Source organism: Odocoileus virginianus, chromosome 6, assembly GCF_023699985.2.
Source record: "Odocoileus virginianus isolate 20LAN1187 ecotype Illinois chromosome 6, Ovbor_1.2, whole genome shotgun sequence".
Taxonomy (NCBI): Eukaryota; Metazoa; Chordata; class Mammalia; order Artiodactyla; family Cervidae; genus Odocoileus; species Odocoileus virginianus.
In genome coordinates this window covers 38,757,923-38,781,379 of record NC_069679.1, presented here as the reverse complement: position 1 = coordinate 38,781,379, position 23,457 = coordinate 38,757,923, and the positions used below count along the sequence as shown (strand labels likewise).

At 43.9% G+C, this 23,457-nt stretch overlaps 1 protein-coding gene across 4 annotated transcripts in view; it reads right to left on the bottom strand.

The window, feature by feature from the left end:
- Positions 1 to 20,248, bottom strand: part of ANXA2 (annexin A2) — a 48,677-nt gene extending 28,429 nt beyond the window's left edge. Inside the window, exons 1-4 of one of the 4 annotated variants that reach the window (XM_070469202.1) lie at positions 16,047 to 16,178; positions 15,341 to 15,419; positions 5,065 to 5,123; positions 1,729 to 1,828 (exon numbers count right to left, since the gene is read on the bottom strand). In XM_070469202.1, the coding sequence (XP_070325303.1) occupies positions 1,729 to 1,828; positions 5,065 to 5,112 (148 nt within the window). In that variant the 5' untranslated portion in view covers positions 5,113 to 5,123; positions 15,341 to 15,419; positions 16,047 to 16,178. Of the gene's footprint in view, positions 1 to 1,728; positions 1,829 to 5,064; positions 5,124 to 15,340; positions 15,420 to 16,046; positions 16,179 to 16,214; positions 16,234 to 20,169 lie in introns of those variants that run through there. The other 3 variants (XM_020894113.2, XM_070469200.1, XM_070469201.1) reach the window with 3 other exon arrangements.
- Between the last annotated feature and the right edge of the window lie 3,209 nt (positions 20,249 to 23,457).

Genomic DNA, 23,457 nt, shown 5'->3' with positions numbered 1-23,457 from the left:
GCAGTGAGCGGAGTGAGTTTATAGGAGAGCGGGCTGTGTGTGTGTGTGTTAAGGCAATATACGCTGAGTTGTCTATATGGCAGGCACCACGCTACGTGCTTCCTACTTCACAACAACCCTGTGAGGTGGGAACTTTTATTAGCTCCCCCTTTATAGTAAGGAAGTTCAGGCTTAAGGAAGCTAAATGTTTTCCCAGAGTCTGCAGTTAGTAAATTAGTGGCAGAGCTAAGATGTGAAACCACAAACACATATGCTCTCATCCACCAGGTTCCACCAAGTAGAACTGACTGCTGGGAGATAAGACCTGCAGATTTTAGTTTCACTTCCTGATCAGTGACTTCCTGACTTCCCAGCTGGCCTTTGACAAGTACGGTCATTTAAAAGCACCAAGAGAGATGGCTTTTTGAAGGCTAGTTAGTTGGCCAGGCCAGATGTGCCCACAGTGTCCTCATGGAAACTAAGGTTGCTTTGAGGCTGATGATGCAAGCCTATGTTGCATCAGAACCACAGGACCTAAAGGATCTTTCTACATTCCTTCTTATCCCTGGAAACACAGTATCCAGTTTTTCCAAGGGTTTTAGGAAAGGTGACTATGCAATTTATCCTGCAAAATACAACAGTTCTGAGGGTGCAAGGGGGCACAATCAGTAAATATGCAGGCAAAACGGGGACATATGGTCATCCCAGTTTTAGGCCCCCCAGGTTGCCCTGACTGAGGTCCCCAGTCTGCAGTGACCTGTATGTGAACTGTTGCGGTGTGTCAACAAGTAAAAACACTCCATCATCCTAATGTCCTGCGCTCGTAAGCAGGGGATGAACCAGCAGTCAGAATAGCTGCTGGATCACATCTGTGTCTCACAAGCTTTGCATGTAAAGAAGTGCTTTGTCCAAAGCGGGGAAAGAGTGTGGTGAATCACAAGCATCACCATAATCATCGCAGTGTTTCCAGGGATCCAGGGATGGAGCAACCCCAGAGGTACATGCTTCATCAACGGAAGCCTGAAAGTCTGGTCACAGGCTTTTGTAGACACAGAAAACAACATGATGACCTGAACAGGTCCTTGCTCAACTCTACCCGCAGAATGTTTTATCTGCTTTATTTCAGGACAGAAGATTTTATGCCTCCTGATCCTCTCTCACTCATCCTGGAACTCTAGGAAATACAGTCATCCCGACAGCTCTTTAAATCTGAGTTCTAGGCCTAAGGAGTGACATAACTTGTGGAGTTTAAAAAAAAAAAAAAAAAAAAAGCCTGGATTTTTTGCTCATTAGATCAATCTAAGAGCAAAGCAGCAAAATGTACCCAGCAATTTTCCAACAAAAGTGATGAAATTCAAGGGGACTTAAGACCAAAAAGGGGCCCGGCGGGATCACCATGACCAATTTCTTCCTTCCAATTCCAACTCTTCCAATTCCTTCCTCAGAGGCTGAAGCCTCTGAGCCCAAAGCACACACTCGGGATCAGGCCTCCTGGCCCTGAGATATAAGCCTATTTCCATGTCACTAGGCCATTCGGTTAATTTCTCACGCTTTAAGTCCTCTTCTTCTCTCCTAGGAGAGGAGGGAGGGAGGAAGGTGGAAGGAAGAAGGGAAGGATGGGATGGGGTAGGTTTGGATCACTTCATTAAAGCTCGATGACAATTTCAAATGACCAATGTATGAAGAGGAAAGACAGAGACTGATAACATTTTTATGAGAGTCTGACAAGAGGATAAACATATGGCTTACCTTTGGTCTTGATGGCTGTTTCAATGTTCAGAGCATCCCGCTCAGCATCAAAGTTAGTGTATGCTTTGACTGACCCGTATGCACTTGGAGGTGTGGAGTGCTGAGGTTAAAAGGCAAACACACTGAAGTCATACACATTTAAAATCCTTTTGTTGAAATGTCAATTACTAAAATTTTTTCTCCTATTATTTTGTTTTTTAGCAATTCACATCATTCTTAGGCCAGGGAACTTGTAAGTATTAACACGCCATCACACATAGGATATAAAACTTCCTTCAGAATTCTTCAAAGGCTCAACTAGTTAAGAATTTGATAAATCTATTTTTACTTTTCATCTTACTTTGTGTGCAAGCTCAAAGTGGACAAGGCAAAGCTGGGCACTTGAAACCACCTGTTTCTCTGGGGAAGGCTTTGAAGAGCACAAAACCGGGCTGGCAACAATTTGAAACAAGCTGGAAATGTGGAAATGCCTGAATGACAAGCGTGTTTCGCCAAGTTTTTGCTACAGGTACATGAATTTCCACTGGGCCTGTATCACAGTTCTTTAGAAAGCAAATGCAGAGTGCCTGCCTGCTTGTCTCGGACTATCAGGCAAGTGAGGGAAGCTTCTTCCTCCACCAAGGTGGTCAGGCCGTGTGGCCCACATCCTCTACATGTTGGCCAAGTTCTTCCTCTTTTCTCTCCTCTCTCTCCCCTCCCTTCTGCTGTCTTTTCTTCTTCTTTTTAACTTTTTACTTTATATCGGGTGTACAGCCAAGTAACAATGTTATGATAGTTGCAAGCACACAGCAAAGCTACTCAGCCATACATGATGTGTATCCATTCTCCTCCAAATTCCCCTCCTATCCAGGCTCACTGAGCTCTACTCAGTGTCACATAACATGAAGCTGAGTTCCCACTGTACACATATTTCTCCAGACAAGACATACAGATGGCCAAGAGGCACATGAAAAGATGTTCAACATTGCTAATTATTAGAGAAATACAAATCATAACTGCAATGAGATACCACTTCACACCAGTCAGAATGGCCATCATCATAAAACCTCTCTTCTGTCTTTCACACAATCCCTTCCACCAACTACTCTTCCTAGAATTTTGTTTTTCTGTCTTTTAAACCATGCACTCACTCTTGCTTTCCAGGGCTTTTCAAAGCCCTGGAAAGCTGTTCTTGACACTGTTCTTGATCTGAGGGACCCACCCTAGACTGAAGTAATAGCACAGTTTTACATCAGTTCTCCTTTCCAAAATGTTAATTTTTCTCCTTTGAAATGCTCCTGCAGCTTTATTCCCCCTTGCTATCCAGTCTGAAAGCAAAGGACAGACTAAACAGCACTGACAATGTTCTTTAGGGTGGCTGAAGGGTGGTGGAGCTATCTACCACCTTCAGCATCAAGGCTCCCCCATCCTACCTCCTCTCAGAATATACTTCCCATGATACATGACTTTGCCATGGCTCAGTTTCTGGAAAGAGAGAGAGACTGAGTCACCCTGACTTACCTTTCCACACACACACACATCATGTTACAAGGCATCCCAGCATGTATTATTAATAGCACTGAGGTTGCACAGGTAAGCAACTAAGATGCCATCCTTTCAAGTGTCTCCCAGGACAAACCCACAAATCTAAGTTCATGACTGGACAAAATATTTCAAACTAACTTGTGATCATCTTGGCTAAGCGGTAAATCCAGTTAATATGTATAACTGAAACACAGTGGATTATCAAGGTGTTTTCATTATAATTTCACTAAACTTTCCAGCAAGATTAACTCAATGGAAAGAGAGCACACAATCAAGAAAAGGTAAGGACAAAGTATTATTCTGAAATACTTACTACATATGTTAGAGTGGCTACAAAATAAGTTAAGAAATCCATGGGAACACATTTTCTTATTTATTAACAATTCCAAACATTATTTACAAAGGCAGGCAGTCTAGTCATTGAGCCATATGAAATGTGGCTTCATATAGCAGGTGCTATGTCATCTCATTTCAGAAACAATAGTGAGTAGGGAAAAGTTTTGCATACTTTTATCTCTGGAAATAAAATTAAATGGGCAATTGAAGCAATCATCTGTAAAATCCATTTATCTGAATATCAAATTAAGAAGGCAAAAGTAATGTTTCTCTTCCCTCAATGTACTGAAGCATACATGATGTTTTCTGTTGCAGTCCCATCTCTGCACATCAAGAAACACATCATACCTGAGGAACTTCAAAGGCCACATGAAAAGCACTCTTATGAAACCTGATACTAAAAACGAATTAATGATCTACTCCATTAAGAAAAAATTTATTTAGCTCTTAGACTTGTCTGGACCTCAATGTGCCACTTGTATGGTTGCCAGCAACAGTATGCACAAGGTCCAAGAGGAAAGATGAAAATGACGTAGGCTTTATACGCCATACAACTTGTGCTTACACCAATGACATCATTGGAACAGTTTATTGGTAAGCACCAGGGACGGAGGATTCTGTTCCTCATGACCCAGGCTGCTGTCGACCCACTTGAGTGCTTTGTATTTTACTTTCAGTGACAGCATATATACATATATATTTTTTTAGTGACAGCATATTTTGAAATATCTGTAAGATATGCCTACAGACCAGTGTCACTGCTGAGTTTCTGTAAAAGCCAGTTCTGCCAAGATGACCTGGATGATGTATGGTATTACTAGGTAATTTACACATTCACAACTTTTATTCTACTTTATTCTAAAAGCATTTGCAATGACTTATAATTTTGCATATAGCTTTCAAAATTTTTGACCATAAAACAAACAAACAAACCAAATGCATCAGAATTTCTAGGTTCCTGTGAAAGACAAATACAATTCTGAGCTCCCTGGTAACCAAAGCAAAAAAGGCATCATGATGAATTAGAATATAGAATACTTTTATTAGTTTAAAAAAATTCTAGTGGTTTTAGAGAAAAGCTTCTCTAAAACATGCAAGATCATTTTCAATATGGCTGCAGCTTGATGCAGCCATTAATAAAAGCTGAGGGTATGATGCTAAAAGTTCTGTGTCATCATAACAAGCACTATCACTGGCATGTTAAGTATACAGCAGGATAAAGTTCCAGGCACATCAATGTCACTAGTGTATGCCCAATTTTGATCTGACACCAAAACAGTTTCTGAAGCCATAACATTTCTTTCAAATTGAACTACTAGGAATAGCTAAAGTAATGGGGAAGACAGGAACCAACAGGGGAACGAGTATCTTAATTCTGTCCTCATTTTCTTTAGATGCACAAGGAAAAGAAGGGACACAGTTACCCAAAGATGCCCAACCATCAAAAATTACACCAAATGAAAATGATATACTTACATCACCCTCCAAACTGAGCTTGCACAGAATTTCATGAACGGTAGACATTTTGAAAGAAGCTGGAAAAAAAGTACAACAAAACATCCTTATTATGAAGAGCCTTCCCTTTCCCCTGAAGCACAGTAATTCATTATGCTAATCTCTACTTCTTGGACCATTTCATCTGGTGATATTAGAGTAATATTTGCAAATAGATGCAACTCTCATCTTGTGACTGAGAAAATTAAAGCTGAGAGATGGTTTGCATTGTTTGGGATGGACTACAAAACTAGCTAGTTTTGTTCCTGCTCTGCTTAAAGAAAACTTGGGATGACTGACTTGTAAATACAAAAAACAAAATGCTTCCCAACAGCAGTGCAACTTGTTCAAACAGGATAAGACTGAAGCTTTTGGTTCTCTTAAAAAACGGTAATCTTGTCAAACTAGCCATTACTTTGGTATTTTTCACCAGTAATTTAATATACTGAAAAGGGTCTGAAACTATGGATGTGAACTGAAATCAGCAGCATTTTCATGGTGGCTCATTCCTAAATAGAGCCCTTTATTACTATCCCTAATGATTCTCTTAGCTCACCAATGACAAGAGGTATTAGAAGATATTAAACTGTTGATGAGAAAGACAATGGACCTATCTTCTGATGTTAACTCATCCTATGAAAGAGTAATCCTTGTATTTAAGATTCAAAATGGCTGAAATGATGTCATCTTCCAGTTAATACACTTAACTGGGCAGTGATACCACAGCCTGATGAACTGGCTTTCCAGCTTTGCGATCACAGTTCTCGGAATTGATGCACCAACCCCTGCCAAAAAAGTGCTCAACTGGCAGGAAATTAACCTCAGCTGAGACAAGACAGGTCATTCAGCAGTAGCCTCCCCAAAATAAAGCAAATAGAGCAGAGCTGTGTCCTCAAATGGTGGACATGACCTCTGAACTATAGCAACTTCTGTTTTGCTCTTGTATTATTATTTTTATGTTTTTATACATTTGCACCAGGTCCCAGTCATGGCATGTGGGATCCCCGATCCTGAGGAAAGCAGAATCTTCAGCTGCAGCATGTGAGATCTAGTTCACTGACCAGGGAGAGAACCTGGGCCCCCTGCATTGGGAGTGCAGTCTTAGCTGCTGGACCACCTGGGAAGTCCCCGCTCTTTTTGCTTAATGTTCTTTGATCAAGAAATAGTGCCCATGCAACTCAGCTTTCTGTTTTCTTCCAACCGTTTGCTTAGTTTACATGTTTTCATATAACTGGCTTGGAGGAGTATTTTGATACAGACATTTTCTCATTTATCAGAAGGCTCTGGACTAGGCAGATGCCAGGCTCTGTGGGGAGTAAGTTATAAGAAAGTAAGAGAAGAGGATTTGCCTTTATGGTTATGGAAATATTTCTCCAAGACTTTCACAATGAACTCTGTCCTACACCAACTCTTCTCTCTCAACTGATGCTTCTAGAAACTTTTTAAGCATGGCAAAAAAGAAAGCCACAGCTATTCCAACTCCTCCATTCCCACAACTCTCAGACACTAACACACATACACCCAATCCCTGCAATATACCCCACCACTGGGATGTAGTCCTAATTTGTAAAGTTGTCCTCTATAAATAAACTGTGGTACATCCAGATAATGTAGCATTATTCGGCACTAAAAAGAAATGAGTTATCAAGTTGTGAACAGACACGGAGGTAACAAATGCATATTACTAAGTGAAAAAGTCAGTGTGAAAAGGCTACATATTGTATGATTCTAATTATATGCCATTCATGAAAAGGCACAACCATGGAGACAATAAAAGGCTCAGTGGTTGCCAGGGACTAGAGGGTAAGGAGGGAGGGAAGAACGGGCGGAGCAGAGACTTTTAGGGCCGTGACACTCTAACAGTGGATACATGTTATTATACGTCTGTGAAAACCCATAGAATTTACAACGCCAAGAGTGAAGCCTAATATAAACTATGGGATTTGAGTGATAATGATGTGTCAATGTAGGTTCAGCAATTAAAACAAATGCACTGCTCTGGTGGGGGATCTTGAGAGTTAAGGAGGCTGTGTGTGTAGAGGGGGTGCTGGAAACACATACAAACTCTGTACTTCGCACTCAATTTTTCTGTGAACCTAAAACCGCCCTCAAAAGTCTACTTTCTTTAAGAGTAGCTAGAGTGTCCAAGGGCTTCCCTGGTAGCTCAGTTTGGTAAAGAATCTGCCTGCAGTGCAGGAGACCTGGGTTTGATCCCTGGGTTGGGAAGACCCCCTGGAGTAGGGAAATGAATACCCACTCCAGTGTTCTTGCCTGGAGAATCCCTACAGACAGAGAAGCCTGGTGTGCTGCAGTCCATGGGGTCACAGAGGGTCGGACACAGCAGAGTGACTAAACACAGTACACAGCACAGACTGTCCAATATACTAGCCACCAACCACATGGCTACCAGACATGGATAGCCATTTGATAGTTTCCGGCTATCAAACACTGAAGGGTGCTCAGTCCAAACTGAGACGTGCTTAAGTCAGAGTAATGTACACACCAGGTTTGGAAGACTTAGTGTGAGAGAAGAATGTAAAATCTAATAATTCCCAAGTTCACCTTGGGCCAAGAAACATTTTATAGGGTCACCTCAGTATCCCACTGAGATTCACCAAAGCGGAGCTGGATCCCCTAGGACACGGGCCACCTGGCCTTGACTCTCACTCATGGGGCTCAGTCAGAACTGGACTAGGTCTGCAGTGAGGGGTAAACTGTTATCCTCTGCCTTGTGGAATTCTAGGCCTCACTGTAAGCAGCTAAGAAATAAGAATGCCAAAGAAAAAAAAGAAGACCAGTAAATCAGAACTGTTTCTGGATGGATTTATTAGACCAGGCACTTCACATCAGTTCTGATATTTAGGAATCCGCAGCCACAGAGGCAGATGAGGTTCTGCCAGGTAGTTCTTCCAAGTTGCCTTTCCGGCTCTGAGCTCCAGCCTGGGAGACAGCTGCCTCACCATGCCCTAGATGGATCCCTTGGTGCTGGACAAACCACAGGACATGTGATTCAACTAATCCTTCTCATGCCCACACACATGGACACAGACAATCAGGATTTTAAAAAGCCCACAGATTTCCCTTCCCATCCATAGTCGTTCTGTTCTTTCACCAACTCAGTGCCTCTTTCATGCCACTATCAACTACATTCCTCTATTTTATCGTGTCACAACAGTTCACCATCCACCCTTCTGTGATGCTCTCTTACTACAGCTCCATCCAGCCCGCTAGCTATTCCCTAGCACAGGTGGACTTGAAGGACTTCCCTGGTGGCCCAACAGTTACTTAAGAACACACCTTTCAATGCAGCAGTTGTGGGTTCGATCCCTGGTCAGGGAACTAAGATCCTACACGTCGGGGGGGATCTAAGCACACACACCACAACTAGAGATGACCACATGCTGCAACTACTGAAGCCTGCATGGTACCAGGAAGAATCGGCACAGCCCCCTCAAAAAGAAAAAAAAACAAAGTGGACTTGAGCCAAATTGTTCCTCGCTTCTCCTCACACATACCATAACTACTGTAATCCACAGCATCTTCACTCGTGTCTCCTATCTCACTGTCTTCCCCTCATCTTCTCCTAGTTACTGACTCTGCCCACTTCTCAAGTCACTAGCACTTTGGCATACGCTTCAATAGAGTGGTTGCAGCCCCCTCGCCGCAACCCTGTCTCCCACCTTTCGGTGTCAGAAACACTTTCTGATGCCACTCAACTTACTTGCCGTGAAACAGTATCCTGAGTTCCTGCCATGCATCACATATTCAAATGGCAACTACACAGTACAATTCAACAAAAACAGTCATCTGCTGGACAGAGTCCCAGTTCCCCAACAGATTTAAGAGGGCTCTTCACACTTTAGATGCTAAATAAACTTTCAGAAACAATGAATTGATATTTTGCATAGTTAACATTGATATGTTACTATTTACAAGCATTCTGCAGAGAAAGAGTATCACAATAACCAAAAAACAAGATCCACGAAACTTGCTATTTCTCCATGCAATTGTCCTTCTGCATCCATATAAATACTTCCTACTTCATGCAAGCTTAACAGCAAAGACATTTTCACCTTAGAAATAAACATGGCCCTCAGTTCTTCACTACCGCCAATCCATTTATTTCTTCCCCATATCCTGGTCTCTTCACTACATCCAATCTCCTGGCAATGCAAAGTCATTTTGCAGATGACTAATTAATCTCCAGAAGAAACAGCCGGCTTTGCCACTCATAATATTTGTTAAAACATTAGCTTAATATAGTGCATTTGATTAATGAGAAGATGTCAGGTTGCTGCTACCCTTGAAAGTGGAAAGAGAAAGTCTTGGCAGGGCTACTGCAGGTTACAAACACTGGTGACACCCAGGAAATCAATCAACAAGCTCCTAACACACACACACACTCTCTCTCTCTCAGCCTGCCCCTCATTAAAAGCTGAGACAGACACACACAAAACTATGTAACACCGACTGCACTTCTGCAGGACCTTCCAGCTCTCCTCCTTTCTTGGCCCAGGAAGACAAGACCAGGTCACCCAGCTAATGAGGGAGGCAGGGGCCCAGGTCCAGGTCCTCAGACTCAAGGGCCCTTTCAGCTTCACCACACTGGGTCTTCATTCCAAGAGAAAGATAAGAGAAGAGAAAGATAAGAGCAGCATGCATGACGCTGGCTAAATATCTGAGAGTTGACATACCGACTAGTTTGAGAAGGGCAATCACTCACTCTGGAAGGCTCAAGATAGAACAACAGGGGAAAGTCAGAGGAGATGATATGCGGATGAGTATTCCGGGGGTGTGAAGACACAAGGCCAGGTATATAACCAGCCACGTCTAATGTGGTGGCATGTGGGGGCCTGAGAGGTAAGTTTCTGAATGGTGCATATTTAACTGTGGCCGTGGAAAGGGATTTGACCCCAATACTCACAGTATCCATTCACAGTATTTGCTCTGGAGGCTAAATTTTCTTACTGAAACAATAGCTCTGCCATGGTGTACCTACTGTTAGGAAGGTAACTGTCCATACCATAGGGGACAATTCCACCCCTACTGACCACTCATTACAATGAAAAATTCATAAGCCCATTATAAGCAGAACCACCACTTCTTTTCTGGCAGATCTCTCTATGGAACATGAAAATTGCATCACTCTTTCCAACACTACAGCCTCACCCAGATCTCCAACTGGTTTCAACTTGCAGGAAAGGAAAAAAAAAAATCAGCAAATTCAATCTGTTGATGAGTACCTACACATAACAGAGAAGGGCTGGGTGACTAGTCAAGACTGTTAAAATTACCTTTATCAGGTAAAGTTTTTTAAGAAAATAACCAGAGGGGTACAAGAAGACTGACTGAAAGAGCCACACCCATTTCAAACTGGCTTGAAATAAGTCATCACTGGGAAGGGAACTCAGACACCCCACCCTAATGAAGGGAACAGAATGGTTTCCTCTGGCCTTGAAAACATTAATGAGGCTGTTAATTGTCTGACTACCAAAGATTTTAGAGTACAAAGCTAGACGTTAAAGAAAGCTGTGCAGCTGCTGGAAAACAGGCAACTTACATCGAACATAAAGACTATCTTAAGGATAACTTAAGGGTTTATCTTAAAAAAAAAAAAAGATTATACTGTACTTCAATGCTTCACTTCCACAACAGAGTTACAAGTCGTACAAGTAAAACAGCCTTAAACTCTCCCCTAACCCCCACCCAGTAAAAAGTAAAACAAAGCTTGCAAAAAGGTGGAAAACAAACAAAAAAAGAAAACCAGAAGTTAGCATTTCAAATACTAAAAACAAGTTCTACTGATATGAATTATGAAGAACCAGATCCAGAAAGCCCAAAGAGCAATTTGTACAAACAAACAAAAACACACTGCAACAGGCTCATCTGCACAGCACAACGTGAGTATAACCCAGCAGCTTCGTGGGCACACCCACTTTGAAAATGTGGAGTGTTGATGTGTTACTGCAAAACACATCCCTAGCAACCATGATGAATCAATCAGGAACTGGATGATACAAACGACTTTTAAAACCAAAAAAAAAAATGGGTGAGGGTGAGGGGGTGGAGGGCTGGGATTCCCCACCAAGCCTTTGCTTGCAGTCCTATGTCTACAGGACCAGACTGAAATTTTAAATCAAAAGCAAGGAGAAAAAAAAAAACAATGCATGAGTGGGGGGGAAGAGGTGGAGCTCCCACTATACTCCACTCTCCACCCCTTCCCCAAACCATTTTTATTTAACAGAACCTTTCTGAAAGCACCCAGTTTTCTCCTTGGTTTTTATGGTCTTGATTAATGTCTGAGTCACAGGCGCAAGTCATTCCCGAGAAATCCTGGTATTCTGCCCAGTGGCCTTGCTCAGAGCAGGATGGACACAGCAGCACTTGCTCTGGCCTGTCCCTTTTGCTGCCTGATCTGAATCAATATTTGTTTGCTAACTTCAGACACAATGCAGCCTCGAGCTCTCAGAGCCTCTCAGTCAATCTCCTGATGCTCCTGATGCAGGGTTAGAGTAGGCGGAAAGAGACATGCAGAAGAATGATGTCACTTGGCTCCAAGCACTCTCAGGGTTGAGAAATCGAGGTCGTCCGTCGCATCTACAACTCAATTTCAGTGTTTTATGGCCCACATATTTCAGTTCCAGTGGGGCCCTGCTGCTTACAGTAAAAAGTCTACACAGCATTCAAGATTTTCCACACTCTGGACTCTACCTACTTTTCCATAAATAAAGCACATGCATACACACACGCACACACGTACACATACTCAGCACCAAAGTCGGACTGGACTGGTAATTCTCCAAACACATTCAGTGCTATTCTGTGACCTCCATGTCTGGGTTTTTCAAGTCCCCAGTACTGGGAATGCTCAATGCGGATCAGCTGACATCCTCATGCAACTTCAGGGTACAAAAATTACTGTGAACTTTCTCCTGCAGCTCTCCCTGCTCCGGGTTCCTGTCTCTCCTGGCATGTCTGTGAGTATCAGAGCTGAGAGCAGAAAGTTGGTCTTCCACTCGACTCGCCCCCAGGGTTTCCATCTTATTCATTGCCATTTCCCCATAGGTCTGAGCACGGTGCTCAGCACACTGAAGGTATTTACTGACATTTTGGTACGTTTTACACACACTGGGTCTTCCCACATTCTGTCCTTTTCCCCTTCTTTTCCAATACACTCTCCTTTCTCAATTTTCTTTCTCTTCCTCAGACTGAATATCTCAAATACAGTTCTAGTTCCGCACACACAGAGCTGGCGGCGTCAATCCCCAGCCTCCATTCACATCTTTGTAGCGCCCAGTAGGTCCATTCAGGGGACAGACTCTCTCTCGTGATCTGCAGCTCTTCCCAACTCCCACAGCCCCTCACTTATACCACCTTTATACCATCAGGGCCCCCTGGGGCCTAGCTCTGTCCACAGGACAAGGTGGAAAAGTAACCTACATCTGCCATGGCAAGCAAAGTGGGAAAGGAGGAAGGAGGGAGTAAGGATTTGCAAGTGGCCTTGGGACTCTGACTTCCTGTGAGCTGGGAGTGTGGAGACGGGTGTGGCAGGGGACACAGGGCAGGGAGTCCATGTGACAGACACTCCCTTGCCTCAGAACTTTCCGAACCCAGCCTGGGAGGATAACTCAGACCACTTGTATGCCACTGACTTCTCTCTTGACAAGACTGAACTAAGACGGTTTAAAAAGCTTCAGGCTGTACCCTACAAGAAAGCTTTCGAGGTCATCTCAGTGGACGCACTGAGAAGGGCAAGCCTGGGCACCTCCTAACCCCTTCTGCTGACCTGCTCCCCAGCTAAGTAGATGCGGGCCACATCTGGCAACTGGAGGAGGAAGAAGAGACCTGACGGTGAACAAGTTGAGTGAGGGGAATCTTTTATTCAGAGACTGCTGTCCTCTGATATAGCCTACAATGAGAATAGGGTGTGGCACCAGGGGAGAAAAAAAAGGAGGTGGATTCCTGTAAGCAAAAAAAAAAAAAAAAAAAGAGCATTCCATTTCTGTTCTCACAGTCAAATCCAAAAGGCAGGTTAAGTCATGATAACCTGCAACAACACACTGCTGAGCAGGTTAAACATGAAGCTCAGGTCTCGGGAACAGCTGGATTAAAGGGGAAATGAGCCCCAGTCAAGTTCGGAAGCTAATATTAATTCGGGAAAACGTAAAGTTCACAATCAATTATTGCCTATACAATTCACTCATTTTTGTTTTTCTCCTCACTAGATTTAAAACCTAGGGAGCAGAGTGGTGCTTTTTTTTCTTTTGGTCTGTTTTGTTCACTGCTGTATCCCTAAGTGCTGATACTAGTGAGTGGAACATGAAGTGAAAATGAAGTGTTAGTTGCTCAGTCATGTCCGACTCTTTGTGACCCCGTGGACTGTAGCTCACCAAGCTCCTCTGTCCATGGGATTCTTCAGGCAAGACTACTGGAGTGGGTTGCCATTTCCTTCTCCAGGGGATCTTCCCGATCCAGGGATTGAACCCAGATCTCCTGCACTGCAGGCAGTCTTTACAATCTGAGCCACCAGGGAAACCATAGTGGAACATAGTAGATGTTTAATAAATATTGTTGAACGAAGAGATGTTTAAGGCAGCCCAGGAGAGCCTGGGATTTGTAAGTTTGTAAGATGCCTCAGCAGGCCCACAGTCCCACATAAAGGAAGGACAAAGGCCAGACTCTAGGCCCATCCGTGCAGGAAGAGCCTACAAACCCCAAAATCAATAACAATTGTAGGAGGATATCTACCTTGCCAGGAAAAATACTTAAATTAGAAATCAGTCAGGAAACTAATGGCCATGACTGCAGACATCAATTGATACAGTATTTTTAATAGCTCAAAGACAGAGGATGTTGAATATTGACACCCCAGTCCCAAACCAAGTTCATGATCAAAGCCAGTGAGTCAGCAGTATTTCCTGAGCATTTACAACAGGCAAGCCATTTGGTACTACAGGAAATCACAAAATCCAGGCAGTCCCCCAATCATAAAACTCCAACTAAAAAAAATTTAGCTTGATGGTCACACCCTTCCATGGCAGATGCAATTTATTTCTGGGGAAAGCACTGGCTTAACCTTTAAGATAGCAGATGGAGTTAGAAGGGAGGAGAGTTCCACAGACAGTGGTCTTAAACGCCCCTGACCAATAAGAACACCGAAACCTAGCCTCATATGAGATCTTCCTTCACACTGCCTGGGTATTATGTGGCTCTCTGATTCCATAGCATCAAATGTTGTAAATTACGGATATTTGGGTTCAAAAAGGTGCCTCGCTATTTTTTAAATAACACAACTCCCTTGAGTTGCTAAGGAGTTTAGGACCACCAACATTCCTAATACTGAATACTAACAAATACTGATTCAATCTGCTACTCTCCAGCTGGGTATAAGTACAATGAAGGAGAAGGGATGGGGGGAATGCATCAGAACTGGATAAGCATGGTTGGGCTTTTGCAATATGTCAGGGAGGAGGATCTCTAAGGAGGCAGGAGGAACACAGAGAAAAGTAGAGATGGTGATAAGGACATAATTACAATTACAATAATGTGATCAAGGCCAGATTAAAACTAAGAAGACTTCCAGTAAAATATTTCAGTGATTTTTTTTCTTCTTACCTACACATCTTCCTTCCCACTTCCCACCACTCCCAACCCCCAAGCTGGGCCTGTACTATCAGTACTTTCTACAGAAGTGCCTTCTACATCCCAAATGACCAAGTTCGGGACAGGCACAGTATGGTACATTTTGGATAGAACCTATCAAAACAGTCAGTATGAGCTCAAGGGTCCAGAACCCTGGACTCCATGACCTTATGGTTCTGGATAAAGACCCAGTAAGCCTCTATGAGGGTACTGCTCTTTTATACACAAATTGAGAATACCTTCCAATAGCTTTAAAATGACAAAATCTTAATACAAAAAGAATGATACTGCTTTGGTATGACACAATGCTTTCAAGGTGCCTTACAAATTTATTTTTGAATGAACATGTTTTTTGGAACCTTTGATAATAACCCTCAGGTACAATTCTTAAACCACTTTCATGGATAAGGAAATAGATTTCCACTTCCCACCGTCTTAACCGTGCCTTGATGGAAAACAGCCCTCCACACCAGGCGCTAGGACCGATCTCACAGAGCTACAAGGAGAGGCCTAGGGGGCCACGCCCTGTTCTGTACCCTCCGTCTTTGACTCATAGTCGCATCTGCGCCAGTAAGTCAGTGACAACTCTGCCCACAGAGCCACGGGGGACACTTACTTCCTCAAGCAAAAGTGGTCAACCAAGTTGGAAACTCTCCAGATACACGGAAATCAGAAATGCTCTCCTACAGGATAATCTAGACAAAGGAGAAGGAGCTGAGGTTCTTTCGTTCTGTTCTGTTCTGTAGGGGCAGGAGGTCGCTGCTAAAAGCCCCTACCCCTTATCGTCCGTCCAGCTGCTTCCCTCCTGCTGGTTGGCACAAGTTCCACAAATGCACATTTGTTTCAAGTCAAGTTAACTTGCAACAGATGGGGATCACTTTCAGATGGCCGTGAGGCTCGTGTTCAGTGTGGAGGCTGCCGCACCGTCTGCTTTCCTCCCGACCGGGGGATCCTAGGGTGGCCACACCCAGCCCCCCTCATCGTCTGGCGCGTCTGGAATGTGGGGCCTCCCTCTGCCCCTCTCCCCGGCGCCACCTCGTCTGGCTTCCTACGAGCACTCAGGAGGGATGCCCGACCCCTCCTTCTGCCTGGCACCCCCCATACGGAAGCACACCCGGCGCCCCTCACTCCTGTCCAGACCTCCTCGCCACTGGGCACCCTCCCCGCCGAGCCCCTAGGGCAGACCACCCCTCCGGCCCTCTCCCGGGTCCCCGTCGCCAGAGCTTCTCTTTGCAAGTCTGACTCCTTCCCTGCCTCTCCGCAACCCCCGCTAGCTCGGCGGCCTCGGGCTGTAGCGGATGGGCGGGCGGGGCGCCGCTTACCTGGGCCGGGCGCAGTGCGCTTTGAGCTTCCCCAGAATCCGAACGGAGCCGGCTGGCCTGGGTGGGGCTTTTATAGTCACCACATCCTCGCGGTGCGCTGGAGGCCCGCCCCGCCCCGCCTTCCCTCGCCCCTTCCCCTGCTCGCACCCGGACTTGGGGGTGACTCACCCGTCCCGCCCCGCGCGCCCGCCAGGGCCGCCTCGCCCTGGAACATTCCCTGGGCCGCGCCAGGGGGAGTGGCCCCGCGCCCACGGCCCTGCCCTCCGGTAGAGCGCCGCCGAGACTTCCCCGAGGCCTATTAGCGGCCCCCTTTTCCTCCCTTTCTCTGTTTCTCCAGTGCCACGTCGAGTTCTCAGCCCTGCCTCAGGTTCATATCAGTACAGCTGAAAGACTTTAGTCGACTATGAGGTTGGTTAAGTCATTTTTTTTTAAGGCGTCGATGCAGTGTAAGGAAGAATAGTTCCAAGAAACATAAATCGTGATTCCCCTGAGCTGGGCCGTTGGCATCCAGCCCCCGGTTAGCGTCTGCAAACATATTAGCTTAACCTCTGACCGGCCATTCCCGGGAGGAGCGCTGGGCGGGAGTTCCGCAGTGTCCTGGCTGGCAAAGGATTCCTTCGCCTTGGGGCGCGCTGGTACACAGGGAGCCTCTGTGGCCGTTGGGTAGCGGGTGGGAGGCCGAAGCCAGGAGCAGGATCCCACCCTCCAGCCCGGGGAGGCGCCCTTTCCCCAAACCTCCCGAGACGCCGGGCCTCCCGCGTGTCGGGCAGCTGTGCGCGTCCTCGTGGCAGGCAGCCCCAGGCTGGGTGGGACCAGTGGCTTTGAACCTCGAGTTCCAACAAAGAAGTTCCTCCCTTCCTTCTTTCCTAACTGGCTTCCCCACCCCACCCCCACCCCCAACCTCAGCTCCCTGGCTTGGTTTTGCTCTTTCTCCCGTTTTTGTTTTTGTTTTTCATTCTCTGCTTCTGTGAACCACCGTGGCAACAAGCACGCAAACATGATTTTGTGTGTGATTGTGAAAATACTGTACTCACACCTCAAAGTAGCCAGAATGTTTTGCTAAGAATCCCCAAAATCTCGCTCTGCACCTCTGAATTCTTTGCTTTCACACACCTCAGGTAGCTCTTTCTCCTGATGTTTCTGTGTTTTAGTCTCCTGTCTCCCTTAAGGTCTGTTTTTACTTTCCAGTTGAGCGTCATTTCATTCCTGGGAATTAAGAAATGGTGAGGCCAAGACATCATTGCCAAGCTCAGTCAAGTCCAGACCACAAATGGGGTCTCTAAACACTCAGCCCAGAGCTCACTGTTACCTGTTTCTTCCACTCATAATGAAACATAATAGACACCATCAGAAGGACAAATACAAAATAAAGCATTTCTGTTGACACAGTCTCTGATTTACATTTGTGTTCAGTTGCGAAGGCCTATCTGACTGTTTACCACCCCACGAATTGTAGTGCTCCAGGCTCCTCTGTCCATGGGATTCTTAAGCAAGAATACTGAAGTGGGTTGCCATTTCCTTCTCCAGGGGTTCTTCCCCACCCAAAGATCAAACCTGCCTCTCCTTAATTGGCAGGCGATTCTTTACCACTGAGCTATCAGGGAAGCCCATATACATTTATAGCTCCTCAATTCAGGCTGAAAGCTTTACAACCAGAAATTGTGTTTTTCTGCCTACTCCCTGAATATTTTGGAACAGAAAGAGACCATAGACTGACAATAATGGTGGGCTGGATTCTGTCTCCCTTCTGTTCTCCCGGCTGGTTGCACAGCCTCTGATTCCAGTTGTGCTGTGATAGGCACTCTACAGAAGATAAGATTTAATTCAAATCATGTGGAATACCTAGGAGCCAAGTATCCAAAAGAATGTTTTTGCTTATCTAGGGCATCTAGCAAATCCAAACATACAGATCTGTTCAATAGCCAGAGTCTGCTTCATACTGCAGAACTTCACACTGGTGTTTTCATAAAGAGAAAGCTGTTGCAGGTCATGGATTGCTCTTTCTGAGGAATGTGGGGCCAGTTCTGCCAGTTGAAATGAGCTCTTGAAACTCTGTGCAAAGATCCTTTTTTTTTTTTTTTTCATTTCCCCTCATGGTTGGAAGAATGTTTACAACAACAAATTTCAGATTATGTCTCTGCTGCTGTGCATTCTGTCCTCCAAAGCCTTGACTTTATTTTGTTCACGCTTCATCTGCTGCACCTCAGCGCTACTAATTGTGCCTAGCTAGCTAGCAGTGATAGGCACTCACTAAAAGTAAATGATAGAATTATTTTCCCAATAATAGAATGTTAGAGCAGAGGGGGGCCTTAACAGGCTACTTATCCAGTCCTTGATTTTTATAGATGTAGAAACTGGAGCCCAAATAAGGTCTTCTGCTCAGTCCAGAGATGAAAAAATGCACACAAGTTACTTATTGCAGTTTAACAAATTACCACCAAAACTTAGTGGTTCAAACATAAATAAAACCGTTTGCTCGTGATTTTGCAATGTGGACAGGACTCAGGGGACAGCTAGTCTCTTCTCTGTAATGTTGGGTGGGGCTGCTCAACTGGCGTTGCAGGATGGAAAGGCATTTCACTCATTTGTCTGGTGCCTTTGCTGGGGTTGCTGGAATGCCTGGGAGCAGGCTGAATCTCTCTGTCCCTTGGACTGTCATCTGCCAGGTCCTCCTCTACACCAGGATAGTCATGGCAGCCAGCTCTCAAGAAGCAAAAGCTGGAGCTGCCAGGCCTCTTATTGTGGGCTACCCCAAAACAGGCTGGATTGGTTTTGTGGGCTATAGTTTGCTGATCTTCACTTTAATCTGTCATCTGATCAGTCTTTGGCTTTGCCTTCTGGCCTCTTGATTCCACTCTCTGAGATGTCTTTCCTTTTCCTTAAGAATGGTCCATGTTTGTTCCTGAGTAGCTCTGTCAATCTGCTTCATGCTAGTAGAGACTTGAAGGCCCAGAAACTTCTTTTCATTTTTGAACTGTTGATTCCACTCTCTGAGATGTCTTTCCTTTTCCTTAAGAATGGTCCATGTTTGTTCCTGAGTAGCTCTGTCAATCTGCTTCATGCTAGTAGAGACTTGAAGGCCCAGAAACTTCTTTTCATTTTTGAACTGTTTCTGTGTCCAACCTGGCAGTCCTTTCATTAATATAATTATCTTTAAAATTCCGTGGGCGCTCTATACATCTTATTGAGGTTCATTCCGTGCTCCAAAATTTATATCCGATGGAATTTTTCTCAAAACCTTTGAGGAATTTCTGTAAATTTTAATGAGGCTTAACATCCAAATGCTCCAAAATTCACATTGATTATTCATATTGATTATCCTTTCTAAAAAAGATCTCTCTCTTTACTTTGAGTTTGTCAAGCTAGAACAATGCACTTAAGATTCTTAGAAGCCCTGAGATGGCCTTCAAAGTAACACATTAAATCTTTCTGGAATCTTAAAAATAAAGAAAAGGGACTTTTCTGGTGGCACAGTGGATGGGAATCTGCCTACCGATGGAGGGAATCTCGGTTCCATCCCTGGTCTGGGAAGGTCCTTCATGCCTGGAGCAGCTAAGCCTGTGCACCATAACTCCTAAGCTTGCACTTTAGAGCCTCTGAGCCGCGACTACTGAGCCTGCAAACCACAACTACTGAAGCCTGTGCTCTGCAACAAGAGAAGACACTGCAATGAAAAGCTCATGCATTGCCACAAAAAGAAGCCCCCACTTGTCACAACTAGGGAAAGACTGGGCAAAGCAACAAAGATCCAGTGCAGTAAAAAATAGATAAATAAATAAAATTTTTTGGAAAAAAAAAAAGATTTTGCGACCACACATGATTTGATCTTTATCCCGGGGCCAGTTCTTATTTTCCAAATCTTTCATTGGCTAGAATTCTGGTTAAAAACCAAACATATGTTTACTTAGTGCTTTTTTTTTTTTTAACTTTTATCATATACAGCTAAAAGAAGACCACTGGCATTTTCAGCATTCTGCCTGGAAATCTCCTTGGCTAGATTCACAAGTTCATTAGGCACATTTTCTATCACTTGTGTTACCACAGGCAACAGTAACATTAAACATTCTGCCAACACATAACCTGGGCTGCCTTTTTTTCCAAACTTCCATGGCAATTTCCTTACCACTTTTCCAAACTCTAGTAACAGTCTTCTCTCCAGTTACTGTCTGGAAGTAAAGTCCATGTCACATATTTTAGGTTTTTCTTACAGCAACACTTCATGTCCACATTCTAATTTCTGTTTCAGTCTCCTGTTACTAGGAAATAAGCCCACTTCCAAATATTAGAAACTTAGAACAGCAACGAATGTATTTGTTCTGATTCTATAAAGGGCAGAGTTCATGGAATCAGCTCATCTCTGGTCTATTTAGCATTGTTTAGGGAGACTCAAATGAGGCTGGAAGATCCATAGGGGCTTCCCTCCATCCAGCAGAGTAGTTATGACCTTCAAAGGAGTGAAAGTGGAAGCTACCAGGCCCAGAAGTGAAACAGTGGCACTTTCCTGCATCCCATGGATCAAGGGAAATGGTATAACCCAGATTCAAGGGAAGGGGAAATAATTTCCACCTTTTCATAAAGGGAGCGATATATGTTTACATGAGTGGAAGGAGTTGTTGGCAACCACTTTTGCATACAATCCACCACAATCCTTAAATTAGTAAGTGGCAGAACTAAGGGTATCCTACGTCTGCCTTTCAATCCACTGCTTTTTCCATCATGCCATCTCTCTCACACACCACCACTGCTTCAGTAAGAAGCAGGCTGTCTCCAAGTCCTCTGCATTATATGGTTTAGAGTTTCACTAACCATAAAGCTGTTTTTACCTTGAAACTTGTTATATACAATCAGTATATAATAATGTATCATATTTGAAGACATGGCCAGAAGAGGAAAAATACCTATTTGGAAAACTTGATATCCAGAATATCAGAATATTCAGTTATCAGATATATCAGATAACAGAATATCAGAGTTCTATAAAGAAAAATAGGGAAAATGAAGGGGAGAACATCACCAAGAAATAACTGAGGACAATTTTCTAGGACTGGAGGCTATGAGGCTTTAGATTGGAAAAATCACAAGTAATGGGAAAACAAACCCAAGACACATTATCGTGAAATTTCAGAACACTGAGTGGGGCCAGGGGAAAGATCCTAAAAGATTTCAGAGGGATTTAAAAAACAACTCATTTATGAAGGGTAACAAAGAAAACTGACATGATATTCAAAACTTAGATCTTAGTTTCCAAATATTATTCCCAGTAAATAAACCAGTTCTTAAAGCAATGGCTGGATCCAGAGGTGGAACAGAGAAAATCCGTGGTGAGCTTTGTTCTAAATGACTGGTGGTAAAAAATCAAAAAGACACAAGAGAAGATTTAAAGGAGTTCTCACTGGTTAAAATTGGGGGTAATTTGAGCATCATATTGAATAGTGATAGGAACAGATGATACACATTGAATAGTCTAGTAGTAAAATAGAAAATACAGGAGTGGACAGGAGAAATTCTTAATTAGAGAAGAATGCTAACTTATAAATGTATCAGGAAAGATAAATACAAAAAAAATCATTATTCTGCAACTAGAATTCCATACCCAGCCAAACTATAAATCAAGAATGGACTTCCCTGGTGGCACAGTGGATAAGAATCCACCTGTCAGTGTAGGAGACATAAGTTAGATCCCTGGTGGAGGAAGATTCCAAATGCAATGGAAGAACTAAGCCCATGTACCACAAGTACTGAAGCCCATGCGCCTGGAGTCCATGCTTCACAAGAGAAGCTACTGCAATGAGAAGTCTGAGCACCACAACAAAGAGTAGCCCCAGGTCACCACAACTAAGAAAGCGTGCACACAGCAACAAAGACCTAGCATAACCAAAAATACACAAATTAAAAAAGAATGCATGTATCATTAACATTTTCCAAAAATATTGTTTATGCCTAGGTGTCCTGTGTTAATTTCCTAAGACTGCCAAGAACAAATTCAACAACCTGGTGGCTTAAAAGAACAGAAGAGTATTCTCTTGCAGTTCTGGAAGCCAGAAGTGTGAACTGAGGTACCTGCAGGGCCACACTCCCTCCGGAGGCGCTAAGGCAGAACTCTTCTTGTCTCTTTCAGCTTCAGCTTCTGGTGGCTCCAGTCATTCCTTGTGGCTGCATCACTCTAATCTTTTCCTCCAACTTCTCAAGGCCCTCTTCTCTGTTCCTGTGTCTTCTCCTCTTCTTTCAGAAGAACACTTCTCATTGGATTTAGGATCAACCTAGATTCAGTTCAGTTCAGTTGCTCAGTCATGTCTGACTCTTTGCAACCCCATGGAGTGCAGCACTCCAGGCCTTCCTGTCCATCACCAACTCCCAGAGTTTACTCAAACTCATGTCCATTGAAGCGGTGATGCCGTTCAACCATCTCATCCTCTGTCTTCCCCTTCTCCTCCTGCCTTCAATCTTTGCCAGCATCAGGGTCTTTTCAAATGAATCAGCTCTTCATATCAGGTGGCCAAAGTATTGGAGTTTCAGCTTCAACATCAGTCCTTCCGATGAACATTCAGGACTGATTTCCTTCAGGATGGACTGGTTGGATATCCTTGCAGTCCAAGGGACTCTCAAGAGTCTTCTCCAACATCACAGTTCAAAAGCATCAATTCTTTGGCACTCAGCTTTCTTTATAGTCCAACTCTCACATCGATACATGACTACTGGAAAAACTATAGCCTTGACTAGACGGACCTTTGTTGTTGGCAAAGTAATGTCTCTGCTTTGTAATATGCTGTCTAGATAATTGAGGATAATCTTATCTTCACATCTGTAACTTATCTTCTTATCTGTAACTTAATTATATCTGCAAAGACTCTTTTTCCCAACAAGGAAATATTCACAGATTCTATAAGACTGAGGATGTAGACATAGCATTAGGGCACCACCATTCATCCCACTATACACCCTAGTCTCAGGAGACTTCTGAATGGTATACTTCAGCAAAACAAGAGAATAAAGCAAAATTAGGAAGCAGTGGATTCAGAAAACAAGGGATTCAATGCAAAAATAAGTGAACAGAATTCCCAGAATGATGGGGAGGAGAGAACTTGGAACGAGAGCTGTGCAACAGGCATTCAGGGCAACCAGTGTAGCTTGGAGAAGGGGACCAATGGCTCTAGCACACGTGCCTCGGAAACAGTAGGAGGAAGCAATTACCACAGGGGTTTTAAGTTACTGAGAAGAAATTAACAGCTCCATGAATGTGAGCATGATAAGGAAAACTATCAATGAAAAGCTCTGGGAAAACAAAAACTTGTTGCAGCATGCTATAAACTGAATGTTTATATCCCACCCATGATTCATATCTTGAAATCTAACCCTCTACATGAGGGTATTTAGAAACGGGGCTTTTGGGAAGTGAATAGGTCATGAGAGC